The sequence below is a fragment of the Oncorhynchus mykiss genome, chromosome 12, assembly GCF_057628025.1.
Source record: "Oncorhynchus mykiss isolate SJ-2025 chromosome 12, ASM5762802v1, whole genome shotgun sequence".
NCBI lineage: Eukaryota > Metazoa > Chordata > Actinopteri > Salmoniformes > Salmonidae > Oncorhynchus > Oncorhynchus mykiss.
Genome location: NC_143033.1, coordinates 90,245,127 through 90,270,790, shown reverse-complemented (window position 1 = coordinate 90,270,790; position 25,664 = coordinate 90,245,127). Strand labels below are relative to the sequence as shown.

The 25,664-nt window shown below is 44.2% G+C and overlaps 2 protein-coding genes and 1 long non-coding RNA gene across 8 annotated transcripts in view; 1 reads left to right on the top strand and 2 right to left on the bottom strand.

Annotated features, from left to right (window-relative positions):
* LOC110538761 (centrosomal protein of 112 kDa) overlaps positions 1 to 16,365 on the bottom strand; it is a 198,183-nt gene extending 181,818 nt beyond the window's left edge. For all 4 annotated transcript variants that reach the window (XR_016485399.1, XR_016485398.1, XM_090193994.1 and 1 more), the window contains exons 1-8: positions 16,287 to 16,365; positions 15,577 to 15,682; positions 15,270 to 15,460; positions 14,879 to 15,042; positions 8,704 to 8,791; positions 6,933 to 7,013; positions 2,794 to 2,841; positions 2,610 to 2,684 (exon numbers count right to left, since the gene is read on the bottom strand). Coding sequence is in view for 2 of the 4 variants with exons in the window: in XM_090193994.1 (XP_090050120.1) it covers positions 2,610 to 2,684; positions 2,794 to 2,841; positions 6,933 to 7,013; positions 8,704 to 8,791; positions 14,879 to 15,042; positions 15,270 to 15,460; positions 15,577 to 15,676 (747 nt within the window). In the remaining 2 variants the exon portion in view is untranslated. The remainder of the gene's footprint in view (positions 1 to 2,609; positions 2,685 to 2,793; positions 2,842 to 6,932; positions 7,014 to 8,703; positions 8,792 to 14,878; positions 15,043 to 15,269; positions 15,461 to 15,576; positions 15,683 to 16,286) is intronic.
* A 3,213-nt stretch (positions 16,366 to 19,578) lies between these two features.
* LOC110486837 (protein kinase C alpha type) overlaps positions 19,579 to 25,664 on the top strand; it is a 198,940-nt gene continuing 192,854 nt past the window's right edge. The window contains exons 1-2 of the mRNA XM_036939339.2: positions 19,579 to 19,925; positions 21,303 to 21,334. Of these exons, the coding sequence (XP_036795234.1) occupies positions 19,756 to 19,925; positions 21,303 to 21,334 (202 nt within the window). The 5' untranslated portion in view covers positions 19,579 to 19,755. The remainder of the gene's footprint in view (positions 19,926 to 21,302; positions 21,335 to 25,664) is intronic.
* On the bottom strand, positions 22,736 to 23,361 carry LOC149979437 (uncharacterized). 3 transcript variants are annotated; one of them, XR_016485397.1, is made up of 4 exons: positions 23,272 to 23,348; positions 22,977 to 23,018; positions 22,877 to 22,912; positions 22,736 to 22,798 (listed from the first exon to the last, which is right to left on the bottom strand). It is a non-coding gene; the product is annotated as an uncharacterized LOC149979437 (long non-coding RNA). The 3 variants fall into 3 exon arrangements; XR_016485395.1 differs by lacking the exon at positions 22,977 to 23,018 and having other exon boundaries at positions 23,272 to 23,361; XR_016485396.1 differs by lacking the exon at positions 23,272 to 23,348 and having other exon boundaries at positions 22,977 to 23,066.

The following is a 25,664-nucleotide window of genomic DNA, read 5'->3' as shown; positions in this document are numbered from 1 at the left end:
TTAATGTTATGATCTTGGACTCTTACTCCTTAGAATTTGGATTCACAAATTCTCCCGTTATCGTCCCGTTGACATGGAATAGGAGATTGACCAGGCCTACCTCCATCACTATGGATAAAGCCTAGAAGGCCAGCATCCCGGAGTCGCCTCTTCACTGCTGATGTTGAGACTGGTGTTTTGCGGGTACTATTTAATGAAGATGCCAATTGAGGACTTGAGAGGCGTCTGTTTCTCAAACTAGACACTCTAATGTACTTGTCCTCTTGCTCAGTTGTGCACCGGGGCATCCCACTCCTCTTTCTAATCTGGTTAGACCCAGTTGGCACTGTTCTGGCTTGGATTTTGCTCTGACATGTACTGTCAACTGTGTGACCGTATATAGACAGGTGTGTGCCTTTGTCTAATTAATAGAATTTACCACAGGTGGACTCCAATAAAGTTGTAGAAATATTATAGGATGATAATGATCAATGGAAACAGGATGCACATGAGCTCAATTTCATGTCATAGCAAAGGATCTGAATTCTTATGTAAATAAGGTATAGTTTTTTATATATATATATATATATATATATAAATGTGCAACAATTCTAAAAACCAGATTTTGCTTTGTGATTATGGCATATTGTGTGTGGATTGATGAGGTTTTAAAAATGTAATTCAATTTAGAATAAGGCTATAAAGTCATTTTTGGGGAAAAAGTCAAGGGGTCTGAATACTTCCTGAATGCACTGTACATGTACAGTAGGTATGAAAAAAGTGACTATGAATAGATAATAAACAGCGAGTAGAAGCAACGTAAAAAAGGGGGTCAAGCAAATAGTCTGGGTAGCCATTTGCATAACTGTTCAGCAGTCTTATGACTGGGTAGAAGCGGTTAAGGAGCCTTTTGGACCAAGACTTGGTGCTCCGGTACCACTTGCCTGGCCCCAGTGATGTGCTGGCCCGTACAAGCTGCCCTCTGTTGCGCCTTGCGGTCAGATACCGAGCAGTTTTCATACCAAGCGGTGATGAAACCAGTCAGGATGCTCTCAATGTTGTAGACATCTAATTCTTTGAGAATCTGAAGACCCATGCCAAATCTTTTCAGTCTCCTGAGGGGAAATAGGCATTGTCATGAACGCTTCACAACTGTCTTAATGTGTCTGAACCATGATAGTTTGTTAATGATAGGACTTAGTGCCTGCAAGAAACTTGAAGCTCTCAACCAAAAGGAGGAGAGGAGACCAGTGGATTAGTGTCCCGCTCCTTGAAAGTGTCAGCTTTAGCCTTTAGCTCAGTGCGGATGTGGCCTGTAATCCATGGCCTCTGGTTGGGATATGTACTGATGGTCAGAGTTGGGATGATGTCGTCGACGCACTTATTGATGAAGCCGGTGACTGATATGGCATACTCCCCATGGCATACTCCCCATGGCATACTCCCCATGGCATACTCCCCATGGCATACTCCCCATGACATACTCCCCATGGCATACTCCCCATGGCATACTCCCCATGGCATACTCCCCATGGCATACTCCCCATGGCATACTCCCCATGGCATACTCCCCATGGCATACTCCCCATGACATACTCCCCATGGCATACTCCCCATGGCATACTCCCCATGGCATACTCCCCATGGCATAGTCCCCATGGCATAGTCCCCATGGCATACTCCCCATGGCATACTCCCCATGGCATACTCCCCATGGCATACTCCCCATGGCATACTCCCCATGGCATACTCCCCATGGCATACTCCCCATGGCATACTCCCCAATGCCTTCGGCTGAATCCCGGAACATATTCCAGTCTGTGCTCTTAAAACAGTCCTGTATCTTAGCATCCGCGTCATCTGACCAATTCCATATTGATCGAGTACTTCCTATGCTTGAGTTTTTGCTTGTAATCGGGAATCAGGAGGATAGAATTATGGTCAGATTTGCCAAATGGAGGACAAGGGAGAGTTTTGTACGCGTCTCTGTGTGTGGAGTGAAGGTGGTCTAGAGTTTTGTACGCGTCTCTGTGTGTGGAGTGAAGGTGGTCTAGAGTTTTGTACGCGTCTCTGTGTGTGGAGTGAAGGTGGTCTAGAGTTTTGTACGCGTCTCTGTGTGTGGAGTGAAGGTGGTCTAGAGTTTTGTACGCGTCTCTGTGTGTGGAGTGAAGGTGGTCTAGAGTTTTGTACGTGTCTCTGTGTGTGGAGTGAAGGTGGTCTAGAGTTTTGTACGCGTCTCTGTGTGTGGAGTGAAGGTGGTCTAGAGTTTTTTCCCCCTCTGGTTGCACATGTGACATGCTGGTAGAAATAAGGGAAAATGGATTTAAGCATTCCTGCATTGAAGTCCCCAGCCACTAGGAGCCCCACTTCTGGGTGAACATTCTCTTGTTCGCTTATGGCCTTATACAGCTCGTTGAGTGTGGTCTTAGTGCCAGCATCGGTTTGTGGTGGTAAATAGACTACTATGGAAAATATAGATGGAAACTCTCTTGGTAAAGAGTGTTGTCTACAGCTTATCATAAGGTACTCTACCTCAGTATTGATTGAGGTACTCAACAGGTATTGCTTTCTGGAATGGTTGATGGTTATTAGATGGTTGTCTATGGTTAGGTGGGTGTTCTAGTGCCCACCTCTTTCTCCTGTCTTGCTACTGGGGTCTGCTCATCAGTCCCGGTGCTGTTCTTCAGGCTGGATTTGAGGAATATCTACAGTATGGAAATAAAAGAGTGGGTAAGAAAGAGACGAGGGAGAGAGTGAGGAAAAGGTAACACTTATCTGCCCTCAACACACATGGGAACCCTCCCTTACACTTACCGGAGACAAGGGGATAGGGTTCTCTCTCAAATACCTGGGGTTCTCAATCTGCAAGAGAACAAGAAAATAAACAGAAAAAAAGCCCTTTACTTATTTTGCATCTCCTCCTTTTTCTCAAGACAAGGCTCCACCACACACACACACACACACACACACACACACACACACACACACACACACACACACACACACACACACACACACACACACACACACACACACACACACACACACGTCCCTCCCGACCTCCGCCCTCGGTTTGTCTTAAACAATACAGGACTTCAAACTTCAAAGGCCAGCACTTAACACACAGTTAGTTTCTTCCCTCAGCTCTGACTGTTTACAGAAAGGGAATACCTCGGGCCACTTCAAGGCATTGTGTGTGTTCAGCTCAGCTAGGCCCATTTCCGCTTGGCTCCTCTTTCTGCCAGTCAGCCCTTTTGTCAACCCCTGTTACTCCGTAAGCTATCCATGACGCGTCTATCGGCCCAGAGAGACAGATGTGTATACATACTCCCTCACCAAACACGCCCGCTCTGTCCCCTTTGATTACACAGGGAAGAAAAAACACAATGAGACTGAAGAGACGGCTAACAGGAACGACAACTCTGACGTCAGCCCACCTTAGAGTGTGTTAAGACACAAGTGGACTGACTGACATGGCTATGGAGTAAAACCATCAATGGTTCAACTCTGTTAGGGGATTTAGCCGGGAGGAGAAACTGTACTGTAGTGAGTCGACGGAGTTGGCGGTTTCATCTAATTTCATTCTCCTTCTTCTCCTTTCCTCTTGTTGTGAGTGACCTCCTTATTTCTCTATGAACTTCCCAGGCAGCTTCACACAGTGTGGAAGACAGCTGCAAGGGAGCAGGCGGGATCACAGCCTTCTGAAACAGAGATCCTCTGACTTTGTAGATGACAACAAATGACAGAGAGAGAGAGGAAAGAGTTCTACAGCTAAGGCTCAAAGGGCCAGGGAGGGGCGAAGGACGGGAGTAGAGTGTGTGTGTGTGTGTGTGTGTGTGTTTGTGTGTTTGTGCGTGTTTTCTCTGTGGTGTGAAGGTTCAAGTTGGTGAGCTCATTCAGTAATCCTAAATGAATGGGGGACTGAGGCCTGTTTGAAGGCCCAGAGCTGGAGACCAAACTGGTCTGAACTATATGACATGTCAGTAAGACAGTGGACATCCAGTATACTCCAGAACGACCAATCATTCAATACTAAACAGGCAGTGGCTGGACAAACCTCTGCCCTCTGAGCATAGAAACACTTTTGTTTAACCTCTGACACCCAGTTCAGCAAATCAGGCTTATAAATAAAAGTTATTATAAAGTCTTAACAACATTTTTGAATATTGAAAGACGTCCCACACTTACCTCCCTCTCTGTGGAGCGGAGCAGCCCACATCCAACTCTGACCATGGGAGGCCCACATGCCAAGGCTTGCAGGGCAGGGCCAGACCAGACATTGGTGGTGAAACATAAACTGGTGCTAGACTAAACTAAAGTGTGTGTTTGCTTGTGATGTCTGCCCAGCACGGGTACTGGATCCTGTCTGTGGCATTCTCCCTGACAAGGACAGATGGATGAGGCGGCCGCAGACAGAGGAGAGAAGAGAGGAGAGAGGAGAAGAAAGGAGAGCCACTCCACATCAAGGACCTACTGCTCAAGCCAAACAAACACACGTTGTGATGCATCACTTCCTAACGTTGACCCAACGTTGGGCAACAGGTCTGTGAGGCAGACAGGGACAATCGACTGGACTATGAGGGGAAAGACTGCGGTTGTTCTGTTCTCTCCTAAAGGTGAGAGGGAGAGACCTGGCTAGGTGGCTAGATGGCTCTGGGGTACAGACATTTCAAAGAGGATACCAGAAAAGTTTAAACAAATCATGACCAGGCAAGACAGAATTACATTGAGGCAGCAGAGAATGCTGCAGACAGCTGGTAGTTTCAGCCACTGCAACCAAACATCCTGCTCTTAACTCTGTCTATGTTCCACAGTGCAGAGAGCACAGGCACACAGCTTAACCCTGTCTATGTTCCACAGTGCAGAGAGCACAGCCACACAGCTTAACCCTGTCTATGTTAAACAGTGCAGAGAGCACAGCCACACAGCTTAACTCTGTCTATGTTCCACAGTGCAGAGAGCACAGGCACACAGCTTAACCCTGTCTATGTTCCACAGTGCAGAGAGCACAGCCACACAGCTTAACTATGTCTATGTTCCACAGTGCAGAAAGCACAGCCACACAGCTTAACTCTGTCTATGTTCCACAGTGCAGAGTACAACCACCTGTAGATCTATTATAGATGATGCTGGTGGTAGTGGAGGCTAGGGGAGCATTGCCAAGCACACTGCCTCTTATCATTATCACTACCACAACACAGAGCAGAGCAGGGCTTTATGTTCCCGTCAGATACAGGAGAGAGAGATGAGAGAGAATCATCAACTTCATCAAAAAAGAGAGAGACCCGTACAGGTGGAGGGGGAGAGAGAGGGGGAGAGAGGGGGAGAGAGAAAGAATAAATAAGAGAATAAAGACAACATCAGTGTACTGCTTATCTCTCCCCGGTCCAGTAACTCTCCAGACACAGAAGATAAGACAGGAACACATCTAAAGACTCTCAGTCTCCCTCTCCTCCTTCCTCCTCATCCTCCTCTAGCCCTCATCTCACTGCTCTCTGACTGTATCCCTGTGGTCTGACAGACACTGCAGCTGTGTAGGTGCTAGTCAGTAGTTGTGTGTCAGTGTGACAGGCAACGTGTAGTCTACTGGGCATGGGGTACTCTCTCATCCAATGGTGGTATATTTCATATAACCAGCCTGGAACTGGCTGTGACTGCAATATGCTTCTCAGGCGTCTAGGGCTCCCCCTTTGCTTCAAACAAGCAGGAATTGTAATCCAAACCCTGGTGTGAGAGGCCTATATACTGTACTTACGATGTTCACAGACATGGAATAAATTAGGGACGATTTTTAGCAGGACACAACGTTTTGGGACATTCAGACAGAAATACAGTACATAACCTTAAGTATGTGGACACCTGCTCATCGAACATCTCATTCCAAAATCATGGGCATTAATATGGAGTTGGTCCCCCCTCCGCTGCTATAATGGCCTCCACTTTTCTGGGAAGTCTTTCCACTAAATGTTGGAACATTGCTGTGGGGACTTGCTTCCACTTAGCCACAAGAGCATTAGTGAGTTTGGGCCCTGATGTTGGGAGATTAGGCCTGGCTCGCAGTCAGCGTTCCAATTCATCCCAAAGGTGGTCAATGGGGTTGAGGTCAAGGCTCTGTGCAGGCCAGTCAAGTTCTTCTCCACATACCTCGACAAACCATTTCTGTATGGACCTCGCTTTGTGCACGGGGGCATTGTCATGCTGAAACAGGAAAGGGCCTTCCCCAAATGGTTGACACAAAGTCGGAAGCACAGAATAGTCTTTACACCACACCAGCCGACGCTTGGCATTGATCTTAGGCTTGTGTGCAGCTGCTCGGCCATGGAAACCCATTTCATGAAGCTACCGACGAACAGCTAGGGTGCTGACATTGCTTCCAGAAGCAGTTTGGAACTCGGTAGTGAGTGTTGCAACCGAGGACAGTGTTGCTCCTAGACGTTTCCACTTCACAATAACAGCACTTACAGTTAACCAGGGCAGCTCTAGCAGGGAAGAAATGTGGCGAAATGACTAGTTGGAAAGGTGGCATCCTATGACGGTGCCACATTGAAATTACTGAGCTCTTCGCTAAGGCCATTCTACTGCCATGTTTGTCTATGGAGATTCCATGGCGGTGTGCTCGATTTTATACACCATTAGCAATGGGTGTGGCTGAAATAGCCGTATCCACTCATTTGAAGGGGTGTCCACATACTTTTGTATATATAGCACAGGCTCGTGGTCATGGCTGGAGCAGAATAAGTGGAATTGTCTCAAATACATTGATACCATTTAATTTGCTCTGTTCCAGCCATTATTATGAGCCGTCCTCCCCTCAGCAGCCTCCAGTGATATTTTGTGTATGTTATGCATGCTTATCGGACTAGAATATGGAATCATGTTGGCTCTATTCGTGGCATTTCTATCTGCCACGTTCAACAACGTTTGGCTACTGAATGTGGCCCTGGCAGACATACCCCCAGGTTCCAGCTGTTGAGGCGAGTTTCCAGGTCACTGTCGTCAGGAGACGGCACCACTGGCTTCCTGTGGCCATCCACCTAGGGACCAAAGAGAATAGGTGATACTGAATGTGGGACAACAAGTGCACATACTGTTCAGTAGGGTGTGTTGTATTCTTATCACCCAGCCCCACCCAACTGCTTCTCCAACCCTTCTTTACTATACTCTCCTCCCCTCCATTCGCCTTCCTTACTCTCCTCATCCCTCTCCTCTCTCCTTTCCTCCATTCTCCTTCCTTACTCTCCTCCCCCCACCCTCCTCCATTCTCCTTCCTTAGTCTTCTCATCCCTCTCCTCTCTCCTTTCCTCCATTCTCCTTCCTTACTCTCCTCCCCTCCTCTCCCCTCCATTCCCAATCCTTACTCTCATCCCTCTCCTCTCCTCTCTACTTTCCTCCATTCTCCTTCCTTACTCTCCTCCCCTCCTCTCCCCTCCATTCCCCTTCCTTACTCTCCTCCCCTCCTCTCCCCTCCATTCCCCTTCCTTACTCTCCCCCCCCACCCTCCTCCATTCTCCTTCCTTACACTCCTCCCCTCCTCTCTCCTCCATTCCCCTTCCTTACTCTCCCCTCTCCTTTCCTCCATTCTCCTTCCTTTCTCTCCTCCCCTCCATTCCCCTTCCTTACTCTCCTCCCCTCCATTCCCCTTCCTTACTCTCCTCGTCCCTCTCCTCTCTCCTTTCCTCCATTCTCCTTCCTTACTCTCCCCCCCACCCTCCTCCATTCTCCTTCCTTAGTCTGGTCTTCCCTCTCCTCTTTGCCTCCCTCTCCTCTTTGCCTCCTCCTCTCTCCTATCCTCCATTCTCCTCCCCTTTCCTCCACCCCCCCTACCCTCCTCTCTCCCATTCGCCTTCCTTACTCTCCTCTTCTCCCCTCCTTCTCCTCTTTGCATCCCTCTCCTCCTCTCCTCCTCCTACCCACGCCAGATGTTTGGCGGTTCCAGACCATTACCGTCCCCGTCCTGTCCCCCTACAGTCTAAATTCCAGTCCAGGGGTCACAACTCTCTCCCCTCTGTTGTTTTGCTCAGTCTTTTGTTACAGGGCGCCCCACTCCTGAAACGCTGTTATATAATGTGAACGTTGTGTGAATGTTATGCAAACGTTTCCAGAGTGCTGCTGTTGATTCAGGATCAGGTTTTGTGAACATTTCGTATATACGTTATAATGTGAACATTTCCAGGGTGCTGTTGTTTTTCGGGTCAGGTTTTGCCTGGGGTTGGGTTTGGGGCTTGGTGAGGGTGAGATATCTAAGAAAGAGAAATATCCAATAAAGTCAAAGTGTAGGCATTTTTTTAACCCGACTGAAATTAGGTGGAGGGTGGACCTCTCCCTCTCTCTTTGTCTCTCGTAACAGAACAAGGCACACTGCCAAGTTAACACCTCATATTACACAGACAAATGACGGAAATACCAGGCTGATTAAAATGGTCATAGTCCTGATTCATCGCCTGTAAATGTCACCCACAGTGTTTATTATCATTGATATCGCGGTATGCCAAGTACGAGTGTCACGCATGGTGTAATGTCATACTCTCTGTGTCGCAGCCATTCAACCTACCGTGTGAAAATACAATCAGTGGTATGATATGAAGGAGAACGTCATCACAGAATAGAATATGTCCTGCCTGAAATGTAAGACTCCGTAATTACAAACTCAGTAACTAAGATAAAATAGGCTAAACGTAAAGAGTTGCCAAGTAGTGACAAGGAGTGTTGTAGAGTACTGCTGACCCCTTTGTTGTGGTCTTCAGAAGAGCGTTTCACTGGGCTGGAGGCCAGGGGCCGAGATGGAGACATCTCCTCATATAGCTGTCTTCTCCTGGATACAGAGGGAATGAGAGAGAGAGAGAATGTGAGAAAGAGAGGGAGGGAAGGAGAAATGTGAGAGAGAGGGAGGGAGATATATAGAGAGAGGGAGGGAAAAGGAGAGATGGAGAGAGAGATTTACATTAGGAAAGTTTGAAGAAAACAACTAAATACAAAGATCTGAGTGTATCACTGGTTATATTACAGGAAACAGCTTCACCCAATCACTGGCTTACATTATGTCTATCAATATCATTTGTAACTCATCAAATGTGAGTCGTGCAGTACAGATGTAGGATCTTCATATTTTGACCTGTATTGTCGCAGCAAAATAATACTGCAGCAACATGATTTGAAAGGCTATTAGCTGGTGAGGCTATTTCCTGCGGGGCAGGAAAATTCTGAGCAACAAAAGAGTGATCAAATGAAGATCCTACAGCTGTACTCATTTCTGATGCATCTATGCTTTTAGCGCACTGCTTTACTCTCAAAAACGAACACCCTTGCCTCTCGCAATTGACTTTTTCCTACTTTATTAGCTACTTTATTGAGGAAAAAAATACTTACCATGACTGAGATGTGGGATCAATAGATTAGATCAATACATTAGAGTATGGCAATATTATTTTTCACAACATTATTTTGGTAACTCCAAGTTAAAAAAATTAAAAGCTAGGTAGTTAACTTTAGCTAGCGCTAGTCAACTGTACCTGCACCAAAACAGGTATTTATTCTCAAGCTTGTTTCCATCTTTAAAAAAAAAAAGAAGGTGAACCAACATGTTTCCAGCACTTTTATTTCCATGACTGATTAAAACTCGCTTTTACATGGTGGCTCTCTCTTGTTCTCCTGCAACAGACAAGGTGAGCAATATGTTTGTAACATCGAATCGTAATACATAGATCCGTGAGAATCGCAATATATAACGTGTCAGCATCTACACTACCAGTAAAAAGTTTGGACACTCCTACTCAATCAAGGGTTTTTCTTTATTCTTACTATTTTCTACATTGTAGAAAAATAGTGCAGAAATCAAAATGATAAAATAATACATATGGAATCATGTGGTAAGCAAAAAAGTAGCCCCCGTTTGCCTTGATGACAGCTTTGTACACTCTTGGCATTCTCTCAACCAGCTTCACCCGGAATGATTTTCCAACAGTCTTGAAGGAGTTTCCACATATGCTGGGCACTTGTTGGCTGCTTTTCCTTCACTCTGCGATCCTACTCATCCCAAAAGATCTCAACTGGGTTGAGGTTGGGTGACTGTGGAGGCCAGGTCATCTGATGCAGCACTCCATCACTCTCCAAGAGCAAACCAGATGGGATGGAGTATCTCTGCAGTTAAGTGTGCCTTGAATTCTAAAGAAATCACTGGCAGTGTCACCAGTAAAGCACCCCCACACCATCACACCTCCTCCAAGCTTCACGGTGGAAACCACACATGCTGAGATCATCCGTACACATACTCTGAGTCTCACAAAGACACAGCGGTTGGAACCGGAACCAAAAATCTCAAATTTGGACTAAAAGGACAGATTTCCACCGGTCTATTGCTTGTGTTTCTTGGCCCAAGCAAGTCTCTTCTTATTCGTGTCCTTTCGTAATGGGTTCTTTCCAGCAATTCGCCTGATTCACACCATCTCATCTGAACAGTTGATGTTGAGATGGGTCTGTTACTTGAACTCTGTGAAGCATTTATTTGGGCTGCAATCTGAGGTGCAGTTAACTCTATTGAAATTGTCCTCTGCAGCAGAGGTAACTCTGGGTCTTCCTTTTCTGTGGCGGTCCTCATGAGAGCCAGTTTCATCATAGAGCTCAATGGTTTTTGTGAATGCACTTGAAGAAACTTTCAAAGTTCTTGAAATTTTCCGTATTGACTGACCTTCATGTCTTAAAGTAATGATAGACGGTCCTTTCTCTTTGCTTATTTGAGCTGTTCTTGCCACAATACATTTATTTTGCATAACTCATCATGTACACTACTGTTCAAAAGTTAGGGGTCACTAAGACATTTTATTTTTTAAAGAAAAGCAAAAACAAATGTCTGTTAAAATAACATCAAATTGATCATAAATACAGCATAGACATTGTTAATGTTGTAAATGAGTACTGTAGCTGGAAACGGCAGATTTTTTATGGAATATCTGGCTCTAAACAGAATAGAAAGAGGAGTGGGAGGCCCCGGTGCACAACTGAGCAATAGGACAAATACATTAGAGTGTCTAGTTTGAGAAACAGACGCCTCACAAGTCCTCAACTGGCAGCTTCAATAAATAGCACCTGCAAAACATCAGTCTTAATGTCAACAGTGAAGAGGCAACTCCTGGATGCTGACCTTCTAGTTAAAGCATTCAAATAAAGAATTATTTGTTCAACTGCAAATTCTGGGGTAGCTAGCTAGCGTAAGCTTGGTACCTAGCTAGCACCAATACAACCAGCCTGAAAACAATGACCAGTAGAAACTGCATTCATTTTCATTATTTTTAGCAATGATTTAGGAATCCTTGTGGGTAAGTATTAGCTAGGTAGCCACTTGATGTTTGCCGAACTTCAGTTCATGAAAATAAATAGCTAGCCAGCTACTTAACACTGTTGCCCAAAGCTAACGTTATAAGCAACCAGCTAGCATAATCTGGCTAGTGAGGCTCAACCAGACCGGGGTATGTGTTGTGAAGCTAGTCACAATAAGGATTAGGCACAATAGTGGAATTTGCGGTTTGCCTTCAAAATAAAAGTACCTCTTTGTGATGCAGAAGGTTACAATTAGTGGAATCATGCCATATTTCGACTAGATAATGTTAAACAAGGTTGTAAAGTGAAGCAATAAAATGGGGTATCAGTCTAGTCGGTGACACCCACAGAACACAACTGTGAAGAGTTCACCCAAATATTAATGTTGTAGCTCTTATCGCGGGACTGTATGAAATCACCTCCCCAGTCAGCCTATTGTGTGTACTAACATTCATATTGCACTGTACAGCTTTACATAAGGATTGGGGATCAATGAAATGAGGTATTTACAATGACGGCCTAACCCGGCAAAACCCGGACGACACTGAGCCAATTGTGCGCCGCCCTATGGGACTCCCAATCACGGCCGGATGTAATACAGGCCGTATTCAAACCAGGGACTGTAGTGACGCCTCTTGCACTGAGATGCAGTGGCTTAGACCGCTGCGTCCATGTGTGTGTGTTAACTATTTAACTGTACTAGAATGCTTAAAATTTAAAATAGGTGGTTATTGGTATCGTTTTTTTGACAAGGAAAATATTGGATATCAGTATCGGCAAAAAATGTAATATCGATGCATCACTAATGGGAACCTCTGCTGACGCTGACAGAATCAGAGCACTGAGAGCAGTGTAAAAGTGTTTCCCAAATCGAGTCCTCCAGTACCCCCAACAGCACACATTTTTGAGGTAGCCCCGGACAAAAAAGCATGATTCAACTTGTTAAGGGCTTGATGATTAGTTGACCAGTAGAATCAGGTGTGTTTGTCCGGGGCCACAACAAAAACATGTACTGTTGGAGGTACTCAACGACCAGAGTTGGGAATCACTGCACTAGGACACGTCCTAGCAAAACTATTTGTCTTCCAACACAACCAAGAGAGAACAGACAACAATGGGAACTTCCGCTACTGATTCTGACAAGCTATGCTTCATTAATTTGTATTACGAGCTAATTAAGCATATACACTGGAGGCAATTAAACCGGCTTAACAATGACTGAATAAATCTGCACAATTAGGGAAGGGTGGAGACGATCGACGAAAGAACAACCAGTACTGTACCGAGGTATGCGATGAAAACATCCAATTATTTCTCTAGGGCACTTTTAACTACAGTCATTTAGGCCTATATATTCGCTTTGTTGTTTTCCTCATGTCCTTAACACTCCAGAGTTCTATGAAGTACTTTTCTGTCACAAGAGACTGACAGTTTGACCACAGAAGATCACTTGCCTTTCTGAAGAAAATGTAATGTGAATAAGAGGGCGATAGAGAAGGTGGACCAGTGAAATTCAGCATCAGAGTCAGGAGAGGGCGCTCTCTGTGTGTCTACATTCTGTTATTAAGTGAGCGCGACTGAATGATACAAAACTTGTATGTTCTCAATTAGTGTCAGTTGAGGTCAAACTTATCATCGTGAAACTAATGGCGTGCATATTTTGTATCCTTTGTGTGTCTCTCTACCAGCTGTAAAAGCAGCCTACATGAAGACTAGCAGGCACACTTTCTTCTCCTCAAGTATGCACGCACGCACACACGCACACACCGGGGGCCAAGCGAGCAGTGCAATGTCGGGCCTCAAAGTCAACAGGTGGATGAGGATAATTGAATCAGATGTGTCTGGAGTCTGAGGCCCAGAGATCAAAGCTGTGCCAGCCAGGCAGGTCGGGGCTAGGGGAGAGAGAGGGGGAGTGTGTGTGTGTGTGTCTCTCTGCTGCTGCAGCCAGTCTTATTAAAACAGCCTGACATCTATACGCTTCGTCCATGACCTCCAGTTGCAGGAGCCAGAGGCCCTAGGTCTCACCCTCAGGCACCCCAAGGAAGGCAGCCAGACCCTGTGGCACAAACAAGACGTGGACCCCTTAACTCAACCACCTGGAGGCAAGGTCAACGAACAGACTCTTGCCTTACAGGGAAAGACCCAAGGCGGCTAAACAGGTCATTTATAAAAGCTGTTTGATGTCTGATGCTGCAAGGACAATGTTATTGTCACACTTGGCGAGGGGGATGGAGAGGGAGAGGTTAGGGGTTCTCATGTGTGGAGCTCAGATGATAGACAGGAGTCAGGGTGAGTAAAACAGAACGAGGAAAAACAAAGAGAGAGAAACAGAAGGGATTCACATATAGGGGTTAACAAATATGATGCTAACCACCACCACACATTTATCCTTCCACCTTTGCCTGTTTGCTATGAGGGGAGAAAGACCAGAAATTCCCCTCGTCTATTGTAACGAACGCAACACTTCCACACATGCCGAGTCAACATTCGGCTGCCCCAACACATACACACACACTTCATCTCTCTCCCCCTTCTCTCAGAGCTCTCCAAGGAACGCCAAAGACAACAACGTGTCAAGACAATCATGGCGTGTTTAAGGCCTGATCCATAAGTGACATGCGAGTACCAGGAGTCGGCAGGTAGGCTTCACACCAGGGCCTCTGAGGATGATCTCTTAACCTGGATCAGCTTGCTACCCCCATTCCTTTCACACAGACACAACTAGACTTTATCCGTTGAGAACAGAGAGAACCATCACGGAGGACATCACCGGTTCTGTCGGTGAGTAACGCCATCTTGTGGCCAAATCTGGAACTTACTCACTCCAGCCAAACATGGTGTCTCTCCTAGCCAGTTAAAAACAGAGTTTCTAAACCTAGAGGCCCAACAACAGGATACTTCCGAGATTTTGGGAAGATGTTCCTAATGTTTTGTATACTCAGTGTAGAACAGGATTGCCAGATATAGAACAGGATTGCTGATACAGTCTAACCTGCAAGCACCCCAAAGTTAAATGACTACTTGACCTATCACCCCATTGCCTGCATGAGGCAGAGATCAAAAGATCATACATCACAAGGAGTCAAATTAGGTTCCTAGAGTTTTATCTAAATGGGAGAGACACATTAAAGAGCATTTGGAAACTATTTAACCATAAACTTAAATTCTTTAAAACCTAGATGTTTTATGTCATCTTATGAAGTGGGTCTTACCTTGTTTCAAAGTAGCCTAGCCAAAATACAACAATAGAAATGTTGAGGGAATTACTTTACAAACACTTAATACGCCATTGAAAACAGCATTTTTCTCATGTTTTATTGGTTTTCAAATCAACATTATTTTACTGTCCAGCAGCCAAAGGAATAATTCTAGTCACTTTAGTAACCCATGCTAGTTAGATCTCCCCTTTCCTAATCTGTGTCACATGAAATCACTCGCGCATCCGTGTGCTTTTGAGAACAGTGTTTCCCTGCCAATTGCATTTAGGAACATTTGCCCATAGCTTACAACCAAGTGTGCATTTTTAAGCAGGCATAGCAGTTGAGTATGTAGCTTAAGCTCTAGTCTATGCCAGGGAATAACCTACCTGTGTGTGTTAGAGTAGGCTGTGGGAGAGGACCTGGCCCTCTCTCTGAGCAGGCTGTCCCAGGAGTCGTCACCCTGGCCCAGCTCTCCCGTTACCCAGTCAGGCAGGCCTGCAGTGCTCTGCTCCAGGCCCCGGCCACATAGAGGCTCGTCAAAGTAGATGGACTGGCAATGAGAAAAGGTGCAGAGCTGAGTTTAGCCATCTAAAACAGTCAAAAACATATAACATACAGTCTACAAAGTACTATAAAATGGAATATCATGAATTAAACAAATAAACAAACATAAGCAACATGGGCAGTCTACTAGCAGTATAGAGCAGAAAGTATACTATTTATAGTAGCTTACATCATCAGCGCACTTTAGTACTATACCGAGGATTGTTTGTTTACCATATATGTTGGTAGAGTCTTGAGACTGCCTGACTCTGGCTTGTGGCTGAAAGGGCCCTCCAGGACCCCTCTTCTGAGCATGTGCAGGAGCAGGCGGGCGTACATGTTGCGGTTCTTGCGTCCCATCAGGCCCGAGCCGGATACACCTGGGTCACACAGCTTCTTGATCCACAGGGCACACAGCTGGCGCTCTGAGGTCAAATAGGGAGCAAGAAATTACAATCAATGCATTACTAACACATATGACAATTACAATTTATAGAACACTTGCTTTTTAGTAATACAACTCATTTTACTGTAGGCCTACCTGTCTTGTGGGGGAGTTTTAGGACATATGGTTTCATGTCAACCAGGTGATGGTCAAACTCTGAGTCCAGTTTCTCCCATGTCTCTTCTTGTTTGTTCATAATGTCCTGCACATTGGGAATAACACATTTAACGTGTTACTTTCGATTGGTCACTGTGTTTACATGCAAACGTGTCCACTCCGCCCCTCAGAGCACATTTTAGCTATTGCTTCACAAAAACCATGCGCAACTAAACTACTTCAGAACTAGAGGTTTCAATACAAATGTAGCAAGTCTTTGCTGTTACTGTCATCAATTCGGCATCCCTGCATAAAACTAACGTTGGAAGAGTTAGCTACACACAGACTGAGCCACCAAGCTCAGCTGGCTAATAACAACTGAACCGTTGCTAGACACTTCGACTAGCATCGAGAAGGTGAGGACGGCATATCTATCCTACTAGCTATCTCTCACAACTGAATCTGACATATAGTTAGTTTGCCAATAATGGTGCAGTTAGCTACAGTAGCAATCTGGCTAGCATCAGTTCTGTTGCTAACAGTAGTTCAAGCAGCACATCAAAACGACAAACAAAGTGGCCCGCGCACTTAGTATTCACTTCTAATTTGTATAAATGTTACTCGTTAGTTAGATAATTACGATATAATACACTTCAAGCTAACATTGTGCGATAATACTGGAAAAAGTAGAGTTATTGGCTTGTTATTACCAGCTTCTGCAGATCTAAACGGTTCAAACTTCTGCTACACAGACTGCGTCCTACGTCACATCCTTTTTCCGTAAACAGAAAACGGGAGCGTCCATGTTGTCATAGAAACTGTCAAGCTGATGAAACGAGTGCTCATGCTGTCATTTCCAAAATGGTACCCTTTCTGTGCATTTGCAAGATGTTGCATTGAGTATAGAGTTAAATAGTTGTACATACTTATGTGATGCAGACCTGCGTTTACTATGCACAGTTCTGTTTGGTTCTAGGTAAAATAAAATACAAATAATAATAATAATTGGAACCCAGCAGCCTAGGCTAGGCCCATTTGTAAATAGTTTCAAATATAACTATTTACAGGATTTTTTAAATATATTTTTAAATGCTTTCAAATACTAAAAAGTCGTTGGATTCGGCCACATTGTTTTAAAATACTGAATGACAAAAAAATAAGTATTTAAAATACAAATATTTAAATATGCATAAATGTAGGCCTATTTGAACCCAGGTCTGCTGTGGTGTTACTTTCAACTAGTTACTGTATGTTTACATGCAAACATGTACACTCCACCCCCCTGAGTACATTTTAGCATTTTCAAAAATTCCACATAACATTCTACACTATACATAAAGTCAGCAAAAAAAATAAACGTCCTCTCACTGTCATCTGCGTTTATTTTCAGCAAACTTAACATGTGTAAATATTTGTATGAACATAAGATTCAACAACTGAGAGGTAACAGTCAGTATCTGGTGTGGCCACCAGCTGCATTAAGTACTGCAGTGCATCTCCTCCTCATGGACTGCACCAGATTTACCAGTTCTTGCTGTGAGATGTTACCCCACTCTCCCGGACATTTCTGGGGGGAATGGCCCTAGCCCTCACCCTCCGATCCAACAGGTCCCAGACGTGCTCAATGGGATTGAGATCCAGGCTCTTCGCTGGCCATGGCAGAACAGTGACATTCCTGTCTTGCAGGAAATCACGCACAGAACAAGCAGTATGGCTGGTGGCATTGTTATGCTGAAGGGTCATGTCAGGATGATCCTGCAGGAGGGGTACCACATGAGGGAGAAGGATGTCTTCCCTGTAACGCACAGCGTTGAGATTGCCTGCAATGACAACAAGCTCAGTCCGATGATGCTGTGACACACTGCCCCAGACCATTACGGACCCTCCACCTCCAAATCGATCCCACTCCAGAGTACAGACCTCGGTGTAACGCTCATTCCGTTGACGATAAACGTGAATCCGACCATCACCCCTGGTGAGACAAAACTGCGACTCGTCAGTGAAGAGCACTTTTTGCTAGTCCTGTCTGTTCCAGTGACGGTGGGTTTGTGCCCATAGGCAATGTCGTTGCCGGTGATGTCTGGTGAGGACCTGCCTTACAACAGGCCTACAAGCCCTCAGTCCAGCCTCTCTCAGCCTATTGCGGACAGTCTGAGTGCTGATGGAGAGATTGTGTGTTCCTGGTGTAACTCTGCCACTGCGAGGACGATCAGCTGTCCCCCTGTAGCACTGTCGTAGGTGTCTTACAGTACAGACATTGCAATTCATTGCCCTGGCCACATCTGCAGTCCTCATGCCTCCTTGCAGCATGCCTAAGCCACGTTCACGCAGATGAGTAGGGACCTGGGCATCTTTCTTTTGATGTTTTTCAGAGTCAGTAGAAAGGCCTCTTTAGTGTCCTAAGTGCTCATAACTGACCTTAATTGCCTACTGTGTGTAAGCTGTTAGTGTCTTAATGACAGTTCCACAGGTGCATGTTCATTCATTTTTGATGGTTCATTGAACAATCATGGGAAACAGTGTTTAAACCCTTTACAATGAAGATCTGTGAAGAGTTATTTGGATTTTTAAGAATTATCTTTGAAAGACAGGGTCCTGAAAAAGGGATGTTTATTTTTTTGCTGAGTTTACATGGTAAACCAAAATCATGATATTAATAGCAAACATTTACATATTGTCTTTTTTATTTTTGTAATGGAAATGTTTAGGCCTATTATCAATATCATGAATTTGGTGTACTATTTATAGGGCTAGCTGGATTATTGGTTTGTGAAAGTGATTGAACGTGTTTTTTCAGCAAGCAATGCCATTCTTTATTCATTAGGGTCGTTCAACTAAAGGAGTTTATTTTGTATGCCTTTGATATTGTAAGTAGAAATTGGGCACCAATAATGAATTTGTTATATTCAATGAATATAGACCACATGGAAAATTCGATCAAATGTTTTATATGAATAAACACTTGCTAAAAATTCAGCATTATGTCATCCCTCTGACTTCCAGGAAGGTTCTTAACCCACTTAACCCAAACGTTTCTCCAAGTTTTCACATCATTGTAAAGCCCTAGTTGCTTTGATAAAGTCATTCCTGAAGAGTATTTATTTCATGTGATTAATGATTCCTTTTAAGGTTTTAAAAAATAAGTCTCTCATTTTAGTGTCAACCCTGTTATGTAACCTGAACTCTCGTTTTAATATGGTAAAACTATTCCCTTTTAAACATTTGTTTTCCAAATAAACATGTAACATCTGATAGTCAAATCATAATGTAAAATCAGGTGGGATGGTTCTACTCTTTTTGGCAATTTTCTGGTGTTTTGTAGTGGGAAACTGGGTGAGTTGAGAACATGTAAACTCTGTTACCCATAGATAGACAGGCTAGAAACTTTTTAACAATTTCATTTTCTTGTGTGAAGCTTGCATTCAAGTGCACCTCCCTCGTGCACACAACGAGCTTCCATTCCCCGTCACAATGGGATTCATGGCTGATTTAAAATGAGATTTAAAATGTTATGGTCAAACCTATTACTTTATTTGGCACTTAATTAGGTACTTACTTTAGTCTTTTTTTTACCTCTTGAGATGGGAAAAGTTTTTACAAATTATTGAACATGTGCTCTTATGGCAGAATGTTACAATGAGGTGTAATCCAAAGATTTTTTCACCAAATCGCACATCTTAAAAGGCACCGAATTGGTGGAACGACCTAGAAATCGATGTGGCGAGGCAAGGTCACGCAGCCTGCTCACGATGAAAATAAAGAAAGTGGTCTGTGCAACAGAGGTAGATTTTGGAAACAAAGGTTGAACTGGGATTGTCCCAGGTACAAACATATGTGTTACCAGAAATTATATAAATCTACCTTTATGAGCTAGCCTAAATACAGATTATTTCCTGAGAATAGCCTACCACTGTAATAATAAACTTCATCCACATGATGGCAATGCTGACTTGCAATTTCCAACAGCTGCAGTTCAACACTGGATATCATATTATTGACGTCACTTAGAATGAAAAAGAAGCGCTCAGCGGTGGCTCTAGCAAAAGGGAAACCCGCTGTCCAGTGGCTATTTCGCAGTTGCGGTAGCCTATAGTATTTTAGTGAGCGTGTAGAAATACAAGTGAAGATTCCTTGGAGTAAAACTGAACCGTACGACCGTGTAGCCTACTTTTTTTTGCAATGGCTGATCATCATCTTTTACATTATAGCGACTCAGCTGCGGTTGGGAACCGTTTCGCCCGCAAAGGTGCTCTGCGGCAGAAAAACGTGCATGAAGTCAAAAATCACAAATTTACTGCCAGGTTTTTCAAGCAACCGACATTCTGCAGTCATTGCACAGACTTCATATGGTAAGCATTATTGCTCTTGCGCACCCATCATTGTGTGAAAGGGGAGAGGAAAAGTTGGTGCGCTCTCGTCATTCCGGTCGTGTTAGTGTATTTCCTTGTTTACCCTATTTGTTGTTTTGAATTATGCTAAATAGTTGCCTTATGTAAAGTGTTAAATGGTTTTGAGGCACTGCTATTAAACTCATAATTAGCCTGTTAAGCGCTTATCCTCATCAAAATGTATAATTTATTAATTCAAATGATACCTTCTGTTATTAAATTAATTGGATGTAATAGTTATAAATGTTCAATAAATTCCATGATGCGAACAGTTAATTTCACATGTGCTATTCTCGTAAAATCATATGAAGCTCGCCATTCACCTTCCAAAAACACTCTTCTGCGCGCTGATTGGCAACTAGAACTCAGCAATAGATCTCTGTGCTCCCGAATTGGGTATGGATTTAAAATGTGTTTTCTTTATTTAACTCGGCAAATCAGTTAAGAACACATTTTATTTACAATGACGGCCTAGGAACAGTAGGTTAACTGCTTTGTTCAGGGGCAGAACGACAGATTTTTACCATGTCAGATCGGGGATTCGATCTAGCAACCTTTACTGGCCCAAAGCTCTAACCACTAGGCTAACTGATGTTAATGTGCAACTTGTTTTCCAACCAGGCCATACTAAACTCGCCCCATAATTACTCATCTTGCCAAGAATGACACACCCCCTTAATCAGAGGCATAATGTCTCAGATATTTTGTGTTTATTTTGCACTCTAAAACGTTCACATTCAGTAGGCTATTAAATTGATCTTTCACGTCTTTTGAAGTCTAATTTCCCTCTTCCACACATCTTGCCATGCTCATGTCTTATAGCCTGGAGAAGTCTGAACTCTCAATCCAGTGTACCTGTGCCACAGATCTTTCCATGCTCATGTCTTATAGCCTGGAAACGTCTAAACTCTATCTACTGTAAATGAGTACCATCAAATGATATAGCAATAACCCTACTGCTAGCTCTGGTCCAGTACATTAGTGTGCTTTCCTTTACTAGTTGAGGAAAGCACACTAATGCCCCCCTGGACCAGAGCTACCCCACTGGGCATAGATGTCAGGTCATCTAATTAGTTTACATTTGGTTAAGATGTCAACTAACATGAATTCAAAACATTTCACATCATTGGATTTAGGTTGTTTTTTTAAATGAACTAAATGCCCTTAAGACCTTTTGCAAATCCAAATTGATTCAATGTTGTCACATTGTGTTGAAATGTGTTGAAATGACAGTGGTCCCAGTGGGACCCTACTGTATGACTTGGAGCATCAGAAGTACAGGTAAGACCACCATCTGTCCTGCTGTCACTCACTGCTCCTTCTCACTGCTTTTCACAGGGGATTTGGGAAACAAGGATTCCAGTGCCAAGGTAAACCCAGTGTTCTGCCTATGTGTACATGTTTACGCTCATACTTGCATGTGTACAGCAGTGGCGGTTCTAGACCATTTCAACTGAGGGGGGGCAAGCTGGGGCCAGTTGTACTGTTAGAGGGGCCAGTTACATTTTCTTCACTGCATTGCAGGCAAAAGACCATGTTCATAATCATCATCGTTGCCACTGTCTAATAACAGATGTAGAGCACGATAACTAATTTCTGCTGTGTAAAAATTATTTCATACTACACATTTAGGGTGGCCACAAGGGGTTCCAAAATTGTCACAGGGGCACTGGTCCCCCCTTCCCCCCAGAACCGCTAGTGATGTACAGTAATTTACGTGTACACTCATGTTAGCTTAGCATTAGGTATCCAATTTCCATATACTGTATGATGCACTTCCTATAGTTCCAGTACCAACAGTTAATCATTCATATTCATACCACTGTACAAGCGGATGTTGAACTGTCCACAAGCCAGTTTGGTTGATGTCAAATCCACTAGCAATCTACAAGTGAAGATGCCAGCTGCTTGTTCCTTTGTGTGGTTACTGTACATCTCAAAGCCCTGCTCAGAGTGCAACAATGTCTGCTATTCTTCCAAGAGCAAGGATACAGTCAGTGAAGGCTTCTGAATCCACCAGCACCAAAGTACTTCCCCATAGACAACAGTTTAGACACTGTGTGTGTAGTCTAGTAGGGCTCATTGAGTGGTTTGAAAACGGTTCCGTCCAGACAGTGAGGTGATGACTGGCTAATCACTGGCTGGAGATTTGACTGCTCTTACATGTATACTTTATGCAGTCTGTTCTCCTGAAGTGTAAACCCATCTTATCATAATTCTATTCTCATTATTGTTCAGACAACATGCTGCGTCTTTCTTAAAGCTTGTTGATAATCAGGTCATTATTCACTCTTCCCCTTCCTCAGTAACTCTTAATATCCGGCAAAAACTTGGATGGGGCCAGTGTTCTCAAATTTACTTCAAAAGTGCAGCATTGCCACTTTTCAGGCTTCTCCCAAATATGGCATTCGCTAACAGTTTTCCACAGAAAAGTAAAACTACAGTACACTGCCTCCGTCAGTGCACTTTCACATTCTGTTTGATGAATTAATGTGCATGCAGAGCCACTTAATATGACTAAATACTAACGGTATCAGTTCTCTAGTCACAGCTGGAGGCCTTTGATTAGTCACTTCTAGGCTGGTTGGAAAAGTTAGTGAAGGATTTACAGCAATACCCAAGTTCCCAGTATCTGAAAAGGAATTGTGTGTTTGAATCTCTCGGAGTCAGATTGTAACTATGAGGAAGGGTAAAGGAAAACTGTTTGATTGTAAGCAATAGCAAATCTACGTTCCCAAAATAACCATTGAATTCAGAACAGCAAAATATAATTCCATGACAAAAGTTTATTGGACATTCGCGCATCACCAAGGGGGATGAACGTCATGTAGAACCTATAGGATGTAGAAAAACATTAATACCAAGTAATCAAAGCAAATCACATTTGGAATGCCATACACGTTCACACTTACCTTAAAGCCCATCATTCATGCATCAATTGCCAATGTCTGTGGGGAGAAACATTTGTCAGTCATCCAAATTAGACTACTACACATGTAGTTGTAACAGTACCTGAGGATAGGATACTCCACTCCTTTGGATCCAGCACTTGGTCTAAGGAGAGGCTGGTTAGGCACAGGTTTACTGATATCATGGGATACAACACTAACAGAGGGCTGGGCTGGGTCTCCTGGGGAGTAGAGGGTGTTGGAGAAAACCACTGCCTCGTTCATAGTCGTTATGGTTCTGAAAAATAATGCTGGGTGGAGGTAGAACAGGATCGTGGCAGCTGGTGGGGCCCAACACACTGCTTGATCCATGGGGCCGGTTCTTGCTGCTCAGCAGCAGAGGGAGATGTTTCCTTTACCTTGCTGGCCACCAGTGGATTCTGGAGATGGGTGGATGTGTCTGGGCTGCCACCCATAGGAGGTCCAACATTCTGAGAGGCCTTTGGAACCCATAAGGGCAACTCACAGGGGTATTGGTTAACAGGTCCTGCTACCTCATTAACACTGGGTCTTGAAGTCTTCTGAGAGCTTCTGGCTGCTTGGGACTTGTTCTGGTTGCTCAGGGACTGAAGGACAATAATTACAACATGCCATTAATTGGGGTATTATGCCAACTGGTAATGTAACAGTATATCAATCTGATTATAATATATTCAAATTGTGATATGACAGTACACATGCTTGACACCTACCAGTCTCACTACACATGGAATGGGAGAGCCTGGAGTAGTGGAGAGACGACATCTATCCCTCGGTGTTAACACACCAGCAGTATCCTGTAGAGCCGTTGCACTGCTTTGGGGTGTACAGGCCCTCCTTGTTACACTGGGGTACATAGGCTCCAGGAATATTGGGGCTATTGGCTCTAGCCTGCTCACACAGGATCAGGGCTGGATAGAAAGTTTAGACATTCAGCTTCAGGTAGCTCATTAAGTTAGGTTGAATATAATAACGTGATACTTTAACATTACATGAGCTGATAAACATTTAGATGTATACTGTCATAACATCATAAAATACTATTTAAGTGACAGTGTTGGCAATAGCCCAAAATGACAGGAAGCATAGCAGATGGAGTTACTTCAGTGCCACCAGAAATGTTCATTGGTTTTGTATTCAGAACGTGAAATTCAATATTTGAATGTGTAGTGCTTATACAATTATTTGAAACTGAATCAAATTAATATTGCAGTTAAACTCAGTTTATTTTAATAAACATGTTTCTGCATGTACATTGATTGCTCTTCTACAAGGAAAACACATTTTTTATAAGCAAACCCAAATCTTAGGAGTTGCACTTAATGCATGAGTTACTGAGATGGTGGTTCCAGTTTAGATAGATAGATGTAGAAGTCTCCTTGGCAGGGCCGGTTCTATGGGGTGGATAAGCTGGGCATGGACCCCCAGAAAGAACGTGCCCTCCCTCAGTTGTTGCCCTATAAAGTGTTATGAGTTACATTGGCCCGGTTTTACCAATGTAGTGCCTCAAGGCCTGCCTGTAGTGCAGACGGGACAGAGGCTATATGCTGGGTGCGCTCATGATCTGAGGGGGATGTAATATTAAAATACAAAAATGCATTCTGATTGGGAACCAAGCCATGCAATGTAATTAAGGTACTGCCTTTACCTTATTTAGGAAGCTAATTTGACCCCGCACTGGGTGGGATCCAATGGACTTCCACAGAGAGCGATGTTGAGCCGCCTGCTGGCCCACGCCGAGGTTGAGAGCCTAGCAGCAAATGTAATATTGGCCCAGCAAGAGTGACGCAAAGTAAAATCACAACCGCTGCCAGAGAACCCCACTCAGGGCCTTTGTCAGCAATGCCGAGTGCAGTTGGCACTGAAACATTAGGGACATCACAGCAATGTGCAAACACTCTCCACCCTGAAGAACGTATTCAGTGAAGAGATGCAGCATGTCAGGTCAACGAAAAGCCCAGCTGGCATTTGAGCGTGACCTGCCAAGTACATTTCAACAGGAAGGAGAATGGCTCAGAAAGGTCTGAGGTTCAACACAGCAACTCTAAAATGGTCAACTACAACCTTTATGGCCCTGGCTGCCGTGCCAGAGTTAATACAATTCCCTCATGTACTGGTTGTTCGGCAGATTTTATGCAAACTAGAGTTTAGGCCTTTGCTTTTTACTGTAATGCATCTTTTAGATATGCGATTTTCATTACTTGCATGTGTAACCAGTGTTAAATGGCTAGCTAGTTAGTGGGGTGCGCGCTAATAGCGTTTCAAATCTGGGGTTTCACTTGAGACCTTGAAGTACTCGTTTCCCTTGCTCTGCAAGGGCCGCGGCTTTTGTGGAGCGATGGGTAACAGTGTTTCGAGGGTGACTTGGTGTACAGAAGGTGTCTCCGAGCCCAGGTAGGGGCGAGGGACGGAAGCAAAGCTGTTGCACATGAGACTAATTGCTAGATCTACAGCTTTGCGTCATTTGATGGTATAGGGATAATGACCAATGTAGCCTACTGGTTGTGCGGCGAGGTGAGCCCTGGCAGGCGCTTCTGTGGCCTGACTGTTCACCTTGTTGGTGCCGAAATTGGCAGCTAACGTTACCCTTTCAGAGCGCAGACTGGCGATAGCCTTCGGTCCATGGTCCTGAATTAATGTTACGGTGTGCCTTTTTAATGAGCGCATCTTGGGCTACCAGTCTTCGTGAGGCTCCTCTTCAACATGGTGTGCAAAATGACAGTTTCGTATATGGCTGCATTTCAGATAGGCTTGGATTGTTTAAGTCGCAATA